Source organism: Jaculus jaculus, chromosome 4 (assembly GCF_020740685.1).
Source record: "Jaculus jaculus isolate mJacJac1 chromosome 4, mJacJac1.mat.Y.cur, whole genome shotgun sequence".
Taxonomy (NCBI): domain Eukaryota; kingdom Metazoa; phylum Chordata; class Mammalia; order Rodentia; family Dipodidae; genus Jaculus; species Jaculus jaculus.
In genome coordinates, this window is record NC_059105.1 from 25505725 (window position 1) to 25527375 (window position 21651).

Here is a 21651-nt window from a genome sequence, read left to right on the forward strand (position 1 = left end):
CCTGACTCCCCAGAGTTTCAGGCCATTGGAGGTGAGACAGAGTGGGTGTCCCTTGTGGTCACCGACTGGCCTGTCTTCCTCATGGGACTCAATCTTATGGTCAGTGTGTAAGCTTTTCTTTGTAAAAGGTAGATAACTAAGTTTTCTTTTTTAGAAGGACTAGGCCCATTGTTTCTTAGACTTACAAATATATTTAAAGCATTTTGAAACTTAAGAATGTATGTTCCGGGCTGGAGAGATGGCGTAGCGGTTAAGCGCTTGCCTGTGAAGCCTAAGGACCCCGGTTCGAGGCTCGGTTCCCCAGGTCCCACGTTAGCCAGATGCACAAGGGGGCACACGCGTCTGGAGTTCGTTTGCAGAGGCTGGAAGCCCTGGCGCGCCCATTCTCTCTCTCTCCCTCTATCTGTCTTTCTCTCTGTGTCTGTCGCTCTCAAATAAATAAATAAAAATTAAAAAAAAAAAAAGAATGTATGTTCCTTCTATGACAATCCTTACAAATTTTCTGACTCTTATAGTATCTACTTTGTGGATTTTTTTTTTGTTTTTGGCTTTTCTTTTTTGTTTTTGGTTTTTCAGGGTAGGGTCTCACTCTAGCTCAGGCTGACCTGGAATTCACTATGCAGCCTCAGGGTGGTCTCGAACTCCCGGCGATCCTTCTATTTCTGCCTCCCGAGTGCTGGTGTGCCCCACTACTCCTGGCCAAAGTAGTTTTTCTTTATTTTCTTTATTTACTTAAGAGAGACAGACAGACAGAAAGACAGACAGACAGACAGACAGACAGACACACACACACACACACACAGAGGCAGATAGAGACCACTTTGTATTTTTAAAAAAAATTCTAAAGAATTACATTAAGATATTTGTGTGGGGCGCTGAAGATCTAAACGGAGCTTTCAGATGTATGCAGTATTCTCCTAATTACCACAGGCAGTAATAAACAAACCTCACCCAGCAGTGGTCATAAAAGCCAACAACAATCCACGTCACATATAGAGACATGTAGTAGGAATACAATGAATGTGTGATGAGTGTACCTATCCCAGCCAATCCTATTGGTTTGTCTAAATTTAATTTATTTTCAACTCTCTATGTTGGACCTGGTTCCATCAGCATATTTTAACGTTGAAAGCCTCTTGCCTAGAATTTAAAGTTTGGTTTTTTTTTTTTTTCTCATTTCCCCTAAACATGAAGTAACACAACATTTAGAACTGCACAGTCTTCACCTGGGGGAACAATGAAAGCCGTCTGGTGCATGCAGAGACGTGTGACTGTCTCAGGAACGATAGGCGAAAACTGGCAACTCATCTGTTGCCTCGAATGACAATGATCAGGGAAGCTGATGGATAGGGCGGGGAAAATTGGATGGAGAGATACGAACGGCTTGTACCCTCACTTCATCCCACCCTTGAGCCTGCTAAGCGGGCAGCAATGAAGTGACAGCAGTTGTGACATTTGACAAATGGAGATCACGCCTGGCTCTCAGATACCTCCCCTCTTTCTTCTCTATGATTTGTCAGTTTTCTCTGGGTCCAGCACTGAGGATGTGATACTGAATCCTAACTGTTTAGTAAGGCCTTCTCACGTACGTGATTTATCCTTTCAGAGCCACAAAGGAAGTGCTTTGATTTCCAGCTTCTTTTTAGTTTCATGTAGGTGGTCACATTTGTCTCAAAGAGATCCATGCCAGAATTCTCTCATGGGTGATAGCACAACTCTCTGCCTCTTTCACCCTCAGCCCATGTCTACATATATGTTAGTTAATTAGTTAATTTATTTGTGTGTGTGTGTGTGTGAGAGAGAGTGCGTGCATGCACCAGGGTCTCTTGGTGCTGCAAATGATCACTAGATGCATATGCCACGTTTTGCCTCTAGCTTTATGCGCGTGCTGGGGAATGGAGTGTGGTCTGTCAGGCTTTGCAAGCAAGTGCCTTTAACTGCTGAACCATCTCCCCACGCCCCTGTCTTACATAAAGCTGGGAAGAGAAGATGGAGGAGTCAATCTTGGTGACTGTATCTCAGACAATGGAGCACCTTCTGCTTTTTGTCATATGGTTGGTTAGTTAGGCTAAGAGAGTAAAAATCATCTGCTTACCTGAGACTTTGAGGCCCTCGTCGAGGCCACTGAACAGTCATAAAAAAGGAAGAAGGGAAGTGTGCTGTGCGTCTTATCTAATTCACATGCCAACTCCCATAGCTAGTTCTCTCGATGACTCTACCTGTGGATAGGATTGAACTTCATTGCTGCCATGGGACAGTCCAACCCTAGAAGGAAAAGTTCTCAATTAGGAACAGAAAGTCATTGCTACAGTTTGCTTTGCCACCTGGTGTACCTCATAGCTTCCTCTTTCTCTCCCTCATCCTCTCCTCTGTCCTCCCTGCCTCACCTTCACCTTACAGGTAGGAACAGTCATAGTTCTCTTTGCCAGAAACAACTCCATGCTATGGACATAGAACAAGTTCTTTGCATGAAAGGATTGAACTGAATGTGTAAATGAGTAAAAGTGCTGTGCTGTGGTGTGCACACACATGTGGGCACACTGTCTAGGAAAAGAAAATAGGAAGGAGATACTTGCCAGATGGAATTGCACATTACCCAGAGTTTAAAAAAATTTAAAGGTATTTGAAGAAAGAATTTCCCATGCCAGTAGCAAGAATCCTATTATGTCACCTGTGTGGTGAAATATGAGGAGTCCACTAGGTCCATATTCCCTCCAGCTGGCAACCTGGGAGGACCAAGGCTGGACATGATGCTACATGGTCTTGGGTTAAGTTTCTCCTCAGCACTGTGGCCATCACAGACCTAAGTTTTCCAGTGAAAGGCACGGAACTTCAGGGGGAGGACATGGTATGGCTTCTTATGGCTTTCACTTTTTAAAAAATCTTAAGAAATTTCAAAGTAAACCCACATCACTAATAAAGCTCTATCACTTTCCAGTATGTGTGAGAATGTTTTCAAAGAGCTGCCAGCTGACTGATGGCTAACTTGTTGCTTCAAGTGTGAGGGGGAAAGATCCTGGGAATTGACTTAAGGAATGAACACATTTTCCTGTTAGCATTTCCAGGTAACCACTTGATAAATCTGTAATACAGTAAGTTATGTTTTGCTAATCTGCTGAAAAGGTTTGTAAGGGTTAAGGGCGTACTAGTAACTAAGAAAATCAGTCATTGGCAATTCTTTGTGATGGTCCCATAATTCTGTGAAAAAGGCTCTACTTGGTAGATAAGGCCAGGCATGGTGGCACATGCCTTTAATGTCAGCACTGGGGAAGCTGAGGATCCTTGTGGGTTCAAGGCTAGCTTGAGACTACATAGTAAATTCCAGGTCAGCCTGGGCTGGAGCAAGACCCCATTCAGAGTGACTGAGAGTTGGCAATTAAAATCAACTTGAAAACATATTCATCAATAATTCAAAAGCAATGCAAATAAATGGCACATATTTTCCAACAACAAGAAGCCTGAAGGAGCAGGAGTAGCACTTGAAGGAGTTAATTGGGCTTGGCAATGGGCTAAACACCATAGCAGATGAAACGCAATGGGAAGACGATGGAGGTAAAATATAATGAACAGTTTGGAGTCCTGAATCTAATGAGCTCTGAATTAGCCATTTCTCTTAGGAACAGCGATCCCTGCTAATATCATAATAAACAAGGCAAGAAGGATGGCAGAAAACCAAAAATGAAACACGGAGGTCAATAAGTTTCCCGCAAGACTTGCAAAAGGCGGGGTGGAGTTTATTAACTTAGAGAGCATTGTAATAAAGCTACCCTTGAGCAGGCTTGAAGGAAACACAGCCTGATAATAAGCCTTCTCTGGTTCTTCTGTAACTAAAACCGTCTAATCGTGGTCTAATGCAAATCTTCTGCATCATCATGAAGAAGTGTGAAATACTGTAACCACACTGCCTTGCATAAAAGTATCATCACAATCACATCTATCTACTATCAAAACACTATCAAAATAACATGTATCTAGTATGCACCCTCATCAAACCCTCACATTTTCATGACATATTAGACCCAGTCATTATTTTTGTTACTGTTTCACAGAAACTAAGCATTATCATGAAGGCCCCTGTATAAACTCCTTAGATCCCATCTTCTTCCTCCCTTCCCATCTCCTTGTTTTCATTCAGAAGGGAACGGCTCTTCATTCCATGTAGCATATTCCAATGTTTGCTTTATGTTCTTGCTACATACCAATATATCTGAACACATTATTTGGTTGTATTTTATTTGAGACTTTGTAGAAATTTTAGACTCAACATTATATACATTTTGTTCAGTAATATATTTTTTTAGACTTATTTCCATTGATTTTTTTTTCTTTTTTAAAATTTAATTTATTAGTTTTCTTTTCTCCATTGATTTTTAAAAAGTATTTTATTTATTTGAGAGAGAGAGTGAAGCAAGAATGAGAGAGAGAGAGAGAGAGAGAGAGAGAGAGAGAGAGAGAGGGAGGGAGAGAATGGGCATGCCAGGGCCTCGAGCTACTGCAAATGAACTCCAGATATGTGCGGCACTTCATGCATCTGGCTTTATACAGCTACTGGAGACTTGAACCCAGGTTGTTAGACTTTGCAGACAAGTACCTTAACCACTGAGAAATCTTTCCAGCCCCTTCATTGTTTTTTTTTTTTTTCAAATTATACATATGTCATGCATAGATATATTCCTACTTGTCCATGGTATTTGGGTGAGCATTTATATTCTTTTCAATTTATTATTAAAGCAATATGAATAGACATTCATGTGTTTTTGTGCTTTTTGCTAAGATCTACCCAGAGAATTAGGCATGTCTTAAGTTGTATAGAAAGCAGCCACACACCTTCCCTAGTAGCTTCACCAATTTACTTTTCTCTACCATAAGGCGAGAATTTCCCCTGCCCTTTACTCTCTCCAACACTTGGTGTTATCGCCTTTCATTTATTTTTTGCAGTCTGGGGGTGCAAAATGGAATCTCTTGGTTTTAATTTCTCAAAAGTTTTTCCTTTTTAGCAAAATCTTTTTTTAAGGAAAAATCTGAAATATCAATTGTTATGCTAATGTAAGATTTGATTTGCTTTGAAGGGTACAATTTAGAAAAATACCACCAAGGAGCCTTACTGTTTTTTTTTTTTTTTCCTTCCTTAATGAGGCAGTGACTTTGATAAAAAGTAGTTTTGCTCAGAGCAAGGGAGAAGGCCAGTGATATGTTGAGGGTTATACAGCAAGCCATGAGTCACATAAATTGTTTCTTTCCAATTGGCAGAGGTTTTGGTAAGGGAATCTCTGGTTTAGCAGAAGAGCCAAGTCTGACAAGAAAATGGGGCTGCTACCTGTCAACAGTGCTGCTTGAAAGAAAAGGTTGTGACACACATTTTTCCACTGGCAGGTTGTCACATGTCTCATTTGCAAATAGAATATAAATACCAGAGATCTAGAGAGCTGGAATCTCAAACTAAAGTGCAAGCTGCCCCCGTGAATAGACCATCTGTTGATTAGAGAAGTTGCTAACCTTGGGCCTCGATGAAACTTCTACTTTTTTTCCCCCCTGAACAATGATCTCAGCAATGTGTTTCATCAGCTTTTATTTTACACTATAAGATACAAATTTCCCTGCGCTAACAACTGCTTGGGATTTCCAAATGAAAACGTCACTGAAATTCTTTCCACCATATCATTGTTCTTAATGGGTTACTGAAATCACATTTTTATTCTCAAACATAATTTTCATCCTAGGTGCTCACTGCCTTAACATGCTAATATCCTTGACAGGAGATTCTCTCACTGGTAACAGTGTGATGGATGAGTAATCCAGACTTTCCCCCTGGTGTGAGTGAGGAAATTGACCCAAGATAGAGGGCCATCGAGACATTGTAAATCATTTGCAAAGCCAGAATTTAAAGGACACTTTCAACTCTTAGTCCTCCCTGCCACTTCATTCATGAATAATTTTTGCTGACATATCCCTGATAACTCATAACCCAGTTTTTCAGAAGGGAAAAGATATTGGGGAGAGGACATTTTTTTTTCTCTGAATACCCCTACACAATTCCACAAGCTATTTCCCCCTGTTGGCCAGTATTCTGCACAGTCATTTCATCAAGATAGTGCCCCAGTCGGCACCTCCCATCTCTATCTAAATAGTGAGGGATCTGCATGCTCTGAGCAATGCAAGGAACTACAGAGAAATGTGATTCCCACTGATGATCAACCTCTCCTGACACATGCAAACCTATGACACAGGTTACTGGGCTGAGCTTTGCTTGTTCCTGAACTCGTTCGCTCTCTTGATTTCTCTCTTACTTTATTTTTTTCTCTACTGTGGAGCACATGCTTTTGTAAGCCTCCTCAAATCCTCCTGAAATGAAACTCTCATGGCTAAGCAATGTCATAGGTTTTGCACAGGGACTTCCTCAGATAGCAAAGCGCACTGCTAAGGTGCTTACTGAATAAGCGCATATGAGTCTTGTCAATGAGGCATCACTTGACAAGCAAGTTTTAATAGGTAGAGAAGTGAAACCAACATATTTTCTTATGTAAGAATTTCTTTTTGTGGTGGGAGGAGGGCAGTAAACAACTGCCCAACTAGCTAGGATGCTGGGATATTTGAGATAATGGACTAAGCACTACCTCACTGTGCCCTATGGGATATTTGTATCTAGGACATTATTACATACCACCTTTAAAAAAAGCAAGAGAAAAGGGGGAAAAGCCTCTAATCGCATATATGTAAATATGGAATTAACTAAACTTACTCATTTTCTTTAACCGCAAAACTTTCAAATGTTTAATATGCAAATGTATTCTGAATTTCCCAGAATGGGAGCTAGAGTTTAGTTTCCTAAACTCTTTGGGCTCCTGAGCCCGGATTATGGAAATCCTTCATACTCCTCCACTCTCCATTCTCCTAAACCCAACATCACATTGGAGATCAGGGGAACAGAACAGGGATCCTTTCCTCTCAGTTCAGGCTTTATACTTTAGCTGCCTAGACCCGTGGATGATCTGCAGTGCAGTTAACCATTACTGAGCATTTCTCCCCATTCAGAGAAGATGCCATGCCATAGGGGGGTCTCCTCAGGTGTGTCCCTGCTTTGCTAGAGGCCATCTAGAGTTGCTGGATCTGTCGAGGGGACAGTGGCTCAAGAGAGCTCGCTGTAGGGCTCAGCACAGTGGCTCCCAGCCCAGGTACCAGCTCTCTGACATTCCCATTGGGACAGTCATGCTCGGTGTGGGTACCGCCTTCCTAATTCAGCCCTGTCCAGAGGCCAAAGGGCATTTCATTGTTAAATGTGTCCAAGAAAATTAGGAGACTAAATTAGAGTGAAGGAATATCTCACTGTGAAGGAAGTAAGAAGCTAGGGTTCCTTTCTTTTTAAAATCATTTTTTTTAATTTTAATTTTTATTTCTTCATTAGAGACAGAGAGAGGGGAGGGAAGGGGGGAGGAGAGAGAGAAAATAGGTGTGCCAGGGCCTCTAACCGTGGCAAATTCTAGAGACATGCATCACTTTTGTGAATCTGGCTTATGTGGGACCTGGAGAATCAAACCTGGGTCCTTAGGCTTCGCAGGCAAGCACTTTAATTGCTGAGCCACCTGTCTAGCGCAAAATATTTTTATTTTTATTTTTTTATTTGAGAGAGAGAGAGAGAGGCAGATAGAGAAAGAGAATGGGTGCACCAGGGCCTTTAACCACTGCAAACAAACTCCAGAAGCTTGTGCCAACCTGTGCATCTGACTTATGTGAGTACTGGGGAATTGAACCTAGGTCCTTTGGCTTTATAGGCAAGCACCTTAACTACTAAGCCATCTCTCCAACCCCAGGGTTCCTTTTTTTTTTCTTAAAACTTTAACTTAGATGGATGAGAATACACATGGTCATTTTAAGACCCTCTCCACCCCTGCTGCCCAAGCTGAGCAGAAACAACCTTGCATTACAACTTACTCTCTCATTTATAAGCCTTCTTACCTCATCCCAATGTGGACTTCTGGTATACCAGGACAGCTCCCTGTCACCAGAGAAACCTTCAGCCTTCTGAACTTATGGACTTGGGTCTGGTCCAGTGCCACAGTGACTCTTAGCAGGTCATAAGAAGTAAAACATTCCCCGTGGGGGAAAAAAAAAGTTATAAAAGCAAAAAACTCTCTTTGTTCTCCAGGAACTGACGCCATCATCTGACTTCAGTGACTCTGCCATGTTCTTTGGTGGCATAATAACCCACCTCTTGCTCTCCTTCCCCTCAAAAGATCTTTACCTCTACCTTTTGTCCAAACCAGCCCTTGTTTTCAGTAAATCTTTCTGCTCTTTTTGTATTTTTTAAGCTTATTTTTATTTATATATTAGAGAGAGAGAGAGAGAAAGCAGACAGAGAAAGACAGAGAATGGGCATGCCAGAGCCTCCAGCTGCTGCAAATGAACTCCAGACACATGTGCCTGGCTTTTGTGTATCTTTTATGTATCTGGCTTTTGTGGGTCCTGAGGAATGGGACCTGGGTCATTTGGCTTTGTAGACAAGCGACTTAACCACTAAGCCATCTTCTCCAGCCCAATCATTTTGATTCTTTTTTTTTTTTTTTATAAGATGCAGAATGGAAAAAAAAGTTCATTTTCTGTTTGAAAAATGGATAAAACAAGAAGATATGTTAAGGATGAAATTGTGAATATTCATAACTAAAAGAAAAAGCTACAAAACAAAATGTTAGTTGTGGTGGAACCTATCGAGAAGGTTCCTGAGGGCCCATTCACCTATGATGAACTATGCACATGTTTGCCAAGTATTTTGAATAGTGTGGATGAGATTGCTATTTCACATCTCCCCAGCTTCAATCCACATGGGAGTTTCTTATCTGCCATGCAAGTTTCTGTTATGTCTCCCAGCCTTGAGTCAAGATGTTTTGTTGAAAATTTAAGTAGATCAGGCCATGGCCTTTGGAATTCATCACCCAACAGGAGAGAGACATATTCTGTTCTGGATCCGTGCAGTGGGATTGCAGGGCCTCCCAGGCTGACTGCCAATCACATCGTACTTGAGGGTCAGAGGAGCAACAGTCAGTGGGATGGCAAGGTCTGAGTCTAAATTGCCTTCTAAAAATACCCTTTCCTCTTAAAAACTGATAGTCATAATAAGTAAAAGTTATAAAGAAGCAGGAATCTTTTTTTACTTGGTCTTGTTTATAGCCAGTTCCAACATTATCTCCACTTTTTTTTTTTTTTTTTTTTTTGGCAGCAACTGTGAGTGGTGTGTGTGTGTGTGTTCCCAGCACTGTAGGACACCAGCCCAAATGACCCAAGGTCTGTTCTTATTCTGTGTGACTGTAGCCAGTGCCCTTGCACTATTATACACAGCAACATTTGTCTTTGTTTTGTTTCTTCAATGCTGGGGATTGAACCTAGGACCTTACGCATGCTAGACAACTGGTTTCCCACTGAGCTAATCCCTCAGATGTCAACCTTTGAACATTGGACCGCCTTGCCTTAAGGATTAGGCATCTTGCCTCAGTTCTCATTGCCAGCTACAGTCTACATTTTGCCAATGAATTTGAACTTGGAAGAGCCTCTGTCCTATGAAGCAAGACTTGCCCCAGGGAGAATTGAGAAGAATGTGTCATGGCACCACACCCACCAAGCACACTGTAATTGAAACACTACGCCAGTTGATACAAGTACATATTATGAATTACTAGGCAGAGAGACACACCAGGAAATACTCCTAACCACTTATTGGCAAGGTGTGGAGATGAGAGGCCAGGTTGAGCAGCAAAGCCTACGCCAGTCATTCAATAGCAGCCCTATGAGCAATGCCACTCAGAGTTCTGTGGGCCCGTCCTCCTTACTGTTCACAGTACCTTTCACGAGCTTTACCTAATTGATCTTCCCTGTGCCCTGCAAGCCAGCAAGGCCCATTATCCTCGATTTTGTAGATGTAGAAATAGAGATTTAGAGAGATTAATTTACCTGCTGTGATTCAGTAACCCAATAGCAAAACCTGACATGTACCTGTTTCCCCAGTTCCTAGGCTGTTCACTCTAAGATACTGATACATACTGGACAAAATGTTGTCATTGTCAGATATCATGTTGTGGCGGTCAGGTTCACACTGCTGGTAGAAATCACCCAACCAACAGCAGCTTGCTGGGGAAAAAAATAGGTTTACTTTGGCTTATAGGCTTGAGGGGGAAGCTCCATGATGGTAGAGAAAATGATGGCATGAACAGAGGGTGGACATCACCTCCGGCCATCATAAGGTGGCCAACAGCAACAGGAGAGTGTGCCAAACACTGGCATGGGGACACTGGCTATAATGCCCATAAGCCTGTCCCCAACAACACACTACTTCCATGAGGCATTAATTCCCAAATCTCCATCAGCTGGGAACCTAGGCTTCAGAACACCTAAGTTTATGGGAGACACCTGAATCAAACCACTACATTCCACACCTGGTCCCCATAAACTGATAAACATAAATGATAGAAAACACCATGCATTTAGTCCAACTTTCAAAGTCCCCACATTTTTTTTTAATCAATCCTAATGATGTTTAAATATCCCCATAACCAAGGTCTTTTAACTAAGTGATAATACCAAAAATCCCCCCAAAACCCATAATGACACAGAATAAACACTCACACTGCAAAAGATGGCATTGGGCATAGCAAAGAAATATTCAACCAATGCAAGATTTAAATAGGGCAATCATCAAACTCTAGCTCCAAGTCCAACAAGTCTAGTCAGTGACAAATCTCCAAGTCCAATAATTCTAACCCGCAACAAGTCTCTGGAGTTCCATCCAATTCTGCCCCTCCAGCTAGGCAACTCGCAGTCCTGGAAAACATCCAAGAGGAGCTAATGCATTTGCTTTTACCTGCTGCTCAGTGGCAAGAGAAGCTGCCTCCTCTTAGAGTACAACTTGGTGTTCCAAGTGAGGGCCAGCAGGGGTCATCCTCTGGGCTCCACGTATCAGACCAAGTTGGTATTATTTGCAGTTTTAATTATGTCTTAGCTATAACTGAGAACAAAATTTACTTGAAAACCACAGAAAAGTAAAAAGTACTTTAATGACTTTTGCTAATATATCTCTGAGAGTCATTTCCTGTCCCATATTTTCTTTATTCATAATTGAGCATTTAATTACCTACAAATGATGTTTTTCAAATGTGCACATCTCATTTATTCTTGTCATGGTGTGAAATACTTGTGTTTAACAAAAAGACAATATTTTCAGGATCAGGAGACTTATATTTATTTTGCCAATGTGACCCCATGTCTAAAAAGTTAAGAAAAATATACCATAATTGAGTAACTCCGTATGTTTCTAGCTTGAATTGTCTTTCCAAGACTTACCACACATGTCTTCACTGGAGTAAACACTAAATCCCAGGATGGAGAGATGGTGTAGCAGTTAAGGCGCTTGCCTGCAAAGCCAAAGAACCCAGATTCGATTCCCTAGGACCCACATAAGACAGATGCACAATGTGGTGCATATATCTGGAGTCCATTTGCAGTGGCTGGAGGCCCATTCACTATCTGCCTCCCTCTCTCTCTTTCTCTAAAAACAAACAAACAAGCAAACAAACAAAACTAAATTCCTTTCCTCTGTAAATATAATAATCCCAGGTCTTATTAAATAAATATTTAAAAAATAAAATATTTGGGCTGGAGAGATGGCTTAGCAGTTAAGCACTTGCCTGTGAAGCCTAAGGACCCACGTTAGTCAGACGCACAAGGGGGCACACCGCGTCTGGAGTTTGTCTGCAGTGGCTGGAAGCCCTGGCGTGCCCACTCTCTCTCTCTGTCTCTGACTCTTTCTCATTCTCTCTGTCACTCTCAAATAAATAAAAATGAACAAATTGGGCTGGAGAGATGGCTTAGCGGTTAAGCGCTTGCCTGTGAAGCCTAAGGACCCCGGTTTGAGGCTCGGTTCCCCAGGTCCCACATTAGCTAGATGCACAAGGGGGCCCACGCGTCTGGAGTTCGTTTGCAGAGGCTGGAAGCCCTGGCACGTCCATTCTCTCTCTCTCCCTCTATCTGTCTTTCTCTCTGTCTGTCGCTCTCAAACAAATAAATAAAAAATTTTAAAAAATGAACAAATTTAAAATATATATATAAATACTTATAATTTATAATATAAATTTATGATATAAAATTTTAAATATATAAAAAATTAGCTGGGTTCTGAACCGTTTTAAGAACAGCACAAAGAAACATGGTGGAAATTCTTTGATTTCACCATTTCTATAATCTCTGTAAAAGTCACCAAGGCAGCTTTCAGGATGCTTCCTCAGTCTAATCATGCCAGGCTGAGGTAGCTTTATCACTACCAAGACTGAAACATTTCTGTTTCAATAATACAATAAAGAAACCAGCACTTTAGATGGTGCCCACGAGCAGAGCACCATGCTCTGCGTTCACCATGGAAGTGCTGGGTAATCCTCCCAAAGTAAACATGGAAAATAAGGTCAAAAGGAAGGCTGTTTGGAGAACATTGCCACCTTCTTGGCCACATCAAAGGAAAAGGGCCAGGAGAAAGGTAAGTAGTAGTGGAGGGGGGGAGGGGGAAGAAACAAGGAGAAGGAGGTGGTGAGTGAAAAGCAAAGTTTAAAAAAACAGAGGAAGCCGCATGCCTTTAATCCCAGCACCCCAGGCAGAGGTAGGAAGATAACTGTGAGTTCAAGGCCACTTGAGATAAATTCCAAGTTCTGGGTCAGCCTGAGCTAGAGTGAGACTCTACCTTGAAAAATAAATATAAAAAGAAAGAAAAAGAAACGGAGGAAAAGGATAGGATGCAATGAAGGAAGAGGAAGAGAAGGAAGGGGGGAAATAAAAGGAAGAGATAATACAGGAAATACAAGAGAGAAAGAAGGACAAAGACTAGGTTAGGAAAGTCTAGCCTCTCCCGGGGACAGCAAATTATAGCCCATAGCCCAAATTCAGTGAACTGCCTGTTTTTGTAAATGAAGGTCTTGGAACATAACCAGGCTCACTGAACTCCACAGTGACTTTTGTTAATTTCATAGTATGATTGCAGAATTGTCATGGAGATAGTATAACCCATGGGTTCAAAGTATACTATTTGACTCTTATGAAAAGTTCACTATCTAATCCAGTACCTCTTGAAAGGTCATTGTTGGGCTGAAGAGATTTAGTGGTTAAGATACTTGGTTGTAAAGCCCAAGGAACCACGTTCAATTCTCCAGGTCCCATGTAAGCCAGACACACAAAAATGATGCAAGCTCAAGGTGGCGCATGCATCTGGAGTTCCATTTCAGTGTTTGGAGTCCCTGGCATGCCAATTCCCTCTCTCTTTTGCTCTTACTCTTTTGCATTAAAAGGCTAGTCTGTTGGGCTTGCCTCAAAAACAAAGACACAAAAACAAAACAACAAAAAACTCATTGTCTCCACATTTTCCCAAAAGAAGGAATCTAGTGTCTTAATATCAAACCTAACTGTTAAAGGACTTGTTTTCCACAGCATGCCAATCCCATGCTATCATCATACTTTATAAAGCAAATATCCAAGTAAACCTTTTACCATTATAGTCCTTGTTTTTGATGACTAATTTTGGATGAAACCTATGTATTCATTTATATCACTAAGGAAATAAAGGTTATCTATATAAGATAATTAAAATGTCACCTTTTTAGACTTTTTAATATTTTATTTATTTATTTGAGAAAGAGGCAGAGAGAGAGAGAGAGAGAGGGAGGGAGGGAGGGAGGGAGGAGAGAATGGGTACTCCAGGGTCTCTGGCCATTGCAAATAAACTCCAGATACATGTGCCACCTTGTGTATATGGCTTTACATGGGTACTTGGGAATTGAACTTGGGACCTTAGGCTTTGCAGGCAAGTGCTTTAACCACTGAGCCATCTCTACAACCCAAAATGTTACATTTTGAAGGGACCAAAATATCTCCTAGTATATCCGAAGTTGGCTGCCTCCATACTCACCTTGATTATAAATACAGTCAAAAGGAAGCACATGAAAATCATGTGAAATATATAACCTAGGTTTCAAAGGCCAAGAATTGCCTGAGTTTTCAGATTTCTAATAATCATGTGCTTATTTGAAAAGATTAGGGCTATTCTGCTTATATTACTTTAAAATACGTTGGGTTTGGTGTTGGGGAGATGGCTCAGTGATTTAGAGTACTGGCTGTGCAAACATAAGGGCATCCCCACAACAAGCTGTGTGCAGCCACACATGCTTATAATCCCTACACTGAGAGAAGTGGAAACACGGGGATGGTTGTGGCTGCCTGGTCAGCGAGTCCAACTGAAAACTGATGAGCTCCAGGTTCAGAGAGGGGCTCTGTCTCAAGGAAATAAGGGAGAAGAGCAATGGAAGAGGACTTGCTATGGCCTTGGCACACATGTGCATAAAAGGCATAAGCAATTGCATAGGCTACACACACACCATCCATGTGAAGCACACACCAAAAACTACAGTTAATTTCTTCCTGTACTTATTCATTCTAGTGGTTTGTGACTTCTCAAACTCTTTTCCCATATTAATTGACATGCTTAATAATCACATTGTGTTGTATCACAAGGATCCAATGTGAGTTATTTATTTTGGTTTTTCGAGATAGGGTCTCACTCTAGCCCAGGCTGACCTAGAATTAACTATGTAGTCTCAGGATGGCCTCGAACTCACTGAGATCCTCCTACATCTGCCTCCCAAGTGCTAGGATTAAAGGCATGCGAAACCACGCCTGGCTCACTGTGAGTTATTTTTAAAATACTCTAGCAAACATTTTTTTTTAGGTTACTTTTTTTCAAAGCAGGGTTTCACTCTAGCCCAAGGTGACCTGGAACTCGCTCTGTAGTCCCAGGCTGGCTTCGAACTCACAGTGATCCTCCTACCCCTCTCTGCCTCCTGAGTGCTGGAATTAAAGGCATGCAGAACAATACTCAGCTTCTAGCAAACATTCTTTAAACTGCTTTAAAGTATTTCCTTAGAATAAACCCCAGGAAGAATAGTCCATGAGGAATGGGCATTTTCACATCTTTAAATTCATTTTAGTAAATCTAGAAATATAAAAGAAAACATCCTCCAACCCATGGAAATGCTAGTTGCAGTGGTGAGGCTTATTTTGAGTTCTCAGTCTTACCCAAAAGGCAATTTCACAAAATTGAGTTATTACTACACCTTTAAAAAAATCTTAGGTTTGCATGCCATGGAAATATAATTATTATTTTTTACTTCCAGGTTACCTCGCACCCCGAAACCTTCCGAGTGCTGGATTCTTCCCGTTCCTCCAAACCCTCCTCTGTGACACAGACTCTAAGTGCAAAGACACACCTTATGGGCCAAGAGATCTTCTGCGCAGGAAGGGGATTAACGAATCACTATTTAAAGACAGGTAGGGGCAATTCCCAAGTAGGCTGAGCGCTTCTGAAAGGTCAACTCTGTTTCCTTATAACCTTATAGCCATTCTATAAATCCTATAAAAACAAAGATCCAGATATGGAAGAACACAGAAGCACCCATTGGAATCACCATGACTCTGTGAACTTGAACATCATCTGTTTTGGGTACATTATTCAAATTTTGCTTTTGAAGATGAGAGGTCAAGACAGTTTTCCTTGTCTTTCCTCAAAGATCCTCTATCTCTCTTTAGGTTGTCAGTGACACATTGCCCTACGACTCAATCACAGGTCTCAGGTATGTGCCATGGGCATCATCGCCAGGAAGGTGACACATTTATATTACCCTGCGCAGTCCTTCCAGATATAATAAAAACCAGGAAGTGCAAATAAGAAAATTAAAGGTCTCAAAATTCAAGGTCATAAAGTTGAAAGTACACATAATTAAACAATAACCTTTAAATGAGGTTAATGCATGTTCTATTTTATGGTTTGAGAAGCAGCAGAGGAGGGTAGACAGAAAATCTCAACCATTTACCAGTGTGGCCATTTACAGTCTCAATTTTCCTTCTGGGATTCTAAACCTAAAGAGACTCTCAGGAACCCACCTGGCTATAGACCTGAAAGTAGTAGAATAATCTTGAATCAACTCTGAGATAACTCTATTAAAGACTTTTTAAAGAGTCTCATGAAAAGATTAGACTTATGTACATGGCCAGAGACTTTTGGTTTTCAAAACTTGCATACTGTTTCCAAAACACAGTACAATTTCTTCTTCTTTTGTTTGTTTAGTTTTATTTATTTGAGAGCAGTGACAGACAGAGAAAAAGAGGCAGATAGAGAGACAATGGGTGCATCAGGGCCTCCAGCCACTGCAAAGGAACTCCAGATGCATGCACCCCCTTGTGCTAATGTGGGTCCTGGGGAATCGAGCATTGAACTGGGGTCCTTAGGCTTCACAGGCAAGTGCTTAACCACTAAGCCATCTCTCCAGCCTGTACCATTTCTTCTTTAATGCCATCAGAATGATTTTAGCCATCAAATAATGCGGTTGCTATTTTAAAAGACAGCAGCTGCAGCCTGCTTAGCATGAGATGTAAACATGTTAAGAATTGTCATGGGAAACAACCCGAGACACATAATTATTGTACTGGGTTGCTAATTCTCACAGGTTTTGTTATTTCAGTAAGTTAATAGGCCTTGATGCTTGGAATGACTCTGATGTTCACTCACTTGTTTATTAATTTATTCAACAAATAATGATTGAGATACTTCCATAGGTCAGACCACATTCCAAGCACTGTGATAAAGAGGTGAATATGACAAATTCTTTACATTTCTGTTAGCTGCATTCTAATGTAAGCAAGGGAAAGCCAAGAAAAGAAAAAAAAGGAGCAATGACATATAACTAGTGTAATGACATATTTGGTTAAGAGGTAAAAGCTGAAAAGTAGGGATTTTCTAGAGAGGAGAGAAGGCTGGATGGTGACGGTTTGGCTGAGATCAATACAGGCAGGTAAAAACCCTGAAACTGGAAGGCAGCATTACAGACAGCACAGCAGCTGATTCTGAACTAGGGACACCCAGCCACCCAGGAGCACAGAGTCAGCTAATAGGGCTGGAGTATAGTGAGGGCTGAAGGGACTGGTAGCAGAGAGTGTGACAGGGGACACAGGAGACAGAGCACATAGGATCCATCATGAAGGCAGGGGTAGCGGATTCGTATTGTGGGTACAGCGAGGAGCCACTGGGAAGCTATCAACAGGGAAGTGACATGTTGCGAAATTAGCAAGCATTAGCTCAATGAGCACTAGTGTATGCTGTGAAGATTGAAGCCATGTAGAGCCCACATCTCTCATACAATCAGTGCAAAGGGGAGAAGCAAGAATAGCATTCTATAGCTGAGACCTATAAGAGTGAATTAAATATGATTTGTGCCATTGTTCTAAAAGGGGAAGGAAACTATTTGAAAATACTAAATCAATAATGGAAAATAGTACACTGAAAAGTATCAGGGGATACTAATACAACACTCTCCATAATTATAGCAGAAAGGGAGGGAGCTTTCAGTGCAGTAACATGGACCCTTCCTGAAGAGCATGATTTGACATGAGCATTAGTGAGTATTATAGGAAATATAGAAGGCATTAACACATATCAATTGCATATTGGATGACTTCCACCTGGGGTATCTATGTGTTTATTGATGGCTTCTTTCTTTATATTTCTTACCCCTCATGGAAGACCTACCTATGGAGAAAATAGTTATTTCATCTATCCAGTATGTAAGTGTACTTCCTCCTAAGGGAGTATTTTCCTATGGAATAGTATGGAGATTCAAGCTCATAAGGGCGAATGAGATGACAGCTGGTCGTGTCTGCTCTTCTTTGTTTGATTCTGATCTCTAGGTACTTAGTCCAAGCTATGTTTTGATGTATACCCAGTACTTTTTTTTTTCTGAACTACCAAGTAATTGGAGCTTAATTTAGAAAATTATGCACAATAATAAAAGCATATTAATGATATTTCCCACCATGCTATTAACTTTTATGCTTTATACAGCCATGCAATGAAAGTGGCACCTGCTTACTGGGTAAACTATTCCACTGCACTGCTTCCCTCTGGTGAAGGGAGATTTAGCAGCACAGCCTCATTAAGAAACCAAACAGCCTTCCTTTGCTGATCTGTAAGTGAGGAAAGAAATGACACTTTTGGTCTCATCAAAAGAGGCCTCCTATGTTTCCTTTAATAGAATGTGCTTCTGAGAGACAGAATCACACTGAAGTCACTATTGGATGGCCAGCAGCCTAGTGTTTTTGCTTTTGGCACCAGTCTTATGTTATTAAATTCATACTTCTCTAGGCATTAGCTTCAGGATGAAGGGCTTTAAAGGAAATCCAACACTGAACTCAGCACCAACTCTAACTTGCTGTCTGAAAAATAGAAATGATTACCTTTATGGTTTCCTTGTTCTTTCGCACAATGAATGGTTCGACAACATAGATCTTACCTTTGTCCTTCCTCCCTACATGGCCTCTAAGAATGCATCACACAGTGGGAACCCATGGCTGTGCCATTGCTCACACAGTGGGCACGGGCCAGAGATCATCCCCCAGAGCTCACAGGGTCATTATTTGGAGAAATGATTCAGAATTCCTGCAGATCTTGGGGGATCTGCTCTTATGGTTCCACTGTATATTCCTGTTAATATTTACCCACAAGCCATTGTTATTAAATGCACACCTCTACTCCTATTGGATAACCCCTGTAGAACTTGAAAAATAGCTAATCTGATTTCATTCAGGGCTTATTTTGTAACACTAAAAATATAGCTGAGTTTAGAAACCAATCTGCAGCTATTGGAAACATGAGACTAGTGAATACAGAACAGGTATCTCTTTGGCTGCAGAAACGAAACAGAATACAGAGCTCTTGTCTTGTTTTAATTTCAAACTATAACCATTTAACTCAAACTGGTGTGGAAGGAAAGGTTAGAATTCATTTATCTAAGAACAGACTGGAAGAATGCATTAGCTGCCATGCAGGCCAACTTGTTCAACCATTCCAAGAGAACACGTTGGCTGCTCACAAGGTACTCCAGACTGAGCACATAACTGCAGATGCAGAAATGAAGAAGGCATGGCCCATGCTCCACAACAATTTACAACCTGGTAGAAAAGAGAAAGAGAGACAAGATAACAGTTAAATTGCCATGCCATGGAGTAAATGTGATGAATGTTTGTTCTGAGAATTCCCTATGTCCAGAACATTAGACACAAATGGTGAGTAATTACACAGCTTCCTTAGCACATTGTGCCTGAGAAACATGGACCTCACTGCTGGGTATGTTGCTAGAGTGGAAGTAGATTTAGGTTAGAAGATGTCAGGAGAGTTCTCCCAGAGACTTTTGAAAATATGCAGTCAAGGGCTGAGTATATCACTCAGCACTTGCCTGGCATATGCAAGGCCCTTCCTTGGTTCAATGCCAGGACTACATGTACACACACACACACACACACACACACACATTAATAATAGTGAGGGTACAGTATGGCTGTTAGAATAGCAGATTTATTTAAAGTAGGCCTTGGAGAAAGAATCCCAAAGTGCAGTGAAAAAGAAAAATAAATGGAGGCACTTGAATATTCAACCTGGAGAAATAGCCGGATGGCCTTGCTTCTAAGTGTGACAGAGAACTTACAAATTTCTTCTCAGTGCCAGATGAATTTGCCTGTGTCATGCCTGAATAGAATGTCACTCATATTATCATCAAAGGCACTGAAACTGTCCTCTCTTCTCTATCCCACATGTTCCTAACACTCACCCATAAAATATCTGCTCAACATAGTGCCTTTAAAAATGTATTTATTTATTTGTAAGGGGAGTGTTAGGTCAGGACAAAATGCAGTCACTGAGGACAGCAGGAGGGCAACAGAGACATAAGGAAGTGGGTCATCCACATTCCCCAGGGAACTGCCCAGCCATCATCCCTTCCTTGCCTAACAATGACCCAGGTCTAGGTTTCCTGCCCCCTTATCTCCCACCTCATCACCCTAGCTATTTCCCTTCCTCACCTTCCCCCAACTGAAGAACTCTGTATAGCCCACTATCTATAACCTCAAAGTTGACTGACTATGTTCCACTCTTGAGAGTCAGTCCTGGTAGCTCATGTTTTTCGCAAATAAAAGCTTCTCAGAGTAGTCTCTGTGGTCTTGATCACTCCTGAACCTTACAGGGAGAAAGAAAGACAAAGAGAGAGAGAGAGAGAAAGAGAGAGAGAGAGAGAGAGAGAACATGAATGGGTATCTCAGAGCCTCCTGCTACTGCAAATGAGTTCCGATGCATGTGCCACTTTGTCATCTGACTTTATGTGGGTCCTAGGGGATTGTTCTAGGGTTGTCAGGCTTTGCAAGCAAGTGCCTCTAACCACTGAAAAATCTTTCCAGTCCCAACATAGTGCTTCTAAAACTTTTAGAAATATGCTTGCTCTAGTTATATATTATAATGCCAAAGTCCTTATAATGAATATTTTAAGAGCCTAGAATAGGTCAACATATGAAGTCATTTCTAAATCTTGATTATAATTTGGCCACCTAGAAGAGAGATATGTTTTGAATACAGACAAATAGAAATCATATATGAAGCTTGAATGACCCTTAAAGAATGAGGGTCAGCATGAAATACCAGGAGATAATTAGGATGATTAAAGGTGTTTTTGTGAATAATATCTACTAAGGTAAAGCCAGAAAGAGCAGAAGCATCATATAACTGACAGGGCCTCCATGACTATTACAGAGTCCTGCATTCTAGTTCAAAGTCAGTGACAAATGTCATGTAGAACCAAGATCAGAAGTGAGCTTCCAGCACATCTCCCTTCCAGATGTCACTACGTATAATTATAATTCTGAGAAAAAGAGGGAAAATACTTATAAAAATTTAACTAACCTACAGAGACAAAAAAGAATGTCAGATTTTCTTTCTAGGACTTGCCATATGTTCTTTCCTAGTAGGAATTCTTTTTATAGACAGAATCTACCATTGCACACATAGATTACACCTTTACAGGTAGTCTTTCCCTCTTGCAGGAAATTCTAACACCCGGTATAAGTACACAAATTCTACCATTATGAGGATATATATAAATGTGACATTTCCCAATTGTAACTGATGGTAGACATGTCTGAGAAGTCAAATCTATTCTGGGTTGAGTTTTCATCCTAGCATAGTGGATCTTTTTAAATTCAAAGTATCTCTCTTGTTGATTTCCACTCCAAATAGAGCCTTACAAGTGACACTGAGGCAAAGTGCACCTCGAGTATTCTAGATTCAAAGTTCTTATCAAACTTCATGGTACTTGTACATGTAGCTCAGTCCAACCAAAGATCCTTAAATAATTCTGCACACCACTTGGTGTAGTGGGTCAGGTTTTCTTGGCCCACTTCTACATTGAATTTTCTGCAATTAGATAGTCTTATATGTCAAATTCAACGGACTTCTAAGTTTTGCGAAATGCTTTTGCATGCTTCCCAGAAATATCCATTATGAGAGTCTAACAAGTACCTGAGCCATCTCTCCAGATATTATGACTTTATTGGTACTATTTAAGCTCATGAGTAGGATTTTTAAGTCTTCTGAGTGGGTCTAAAGGGTGTGTGAATGGGTGAGCTATCACTGAATGGGTTCACTCTCCTGCATGGGTGTGTGAATGGGGCGAGCTATCACTGAATGAGTTCACTCTCCTGTGTGGGTCCTGGGTGTGTGAATGGGGTGAGCTATCACTGAATGAGTTCACACTCCTGTGT

The 21651-nt window shown here is 41.1% G+C and overlaps 1 protein-coding gene across 1 annotated transcript in view; it reads left to right on the forward strand.

Moving 5' to 3' along the window:
• Abca12 (ATP binding cassette subfamily A member 12) overlaps positions 1-21651 on the forward strand; it is a 183608-nt gene that overhangs the window by 34793 nt on the left and 127164 nt on the right. The window contains exon 3 of the mRNA XM_045148359.1: positions 15192-15345. Within this exon, the coding sequence (XP_045004294.1) occupies positions 15192-15345 (154 nt within the window). The remainder of the gene's footprint in view (positions 1-15191; positions 15346-21651) is intronic.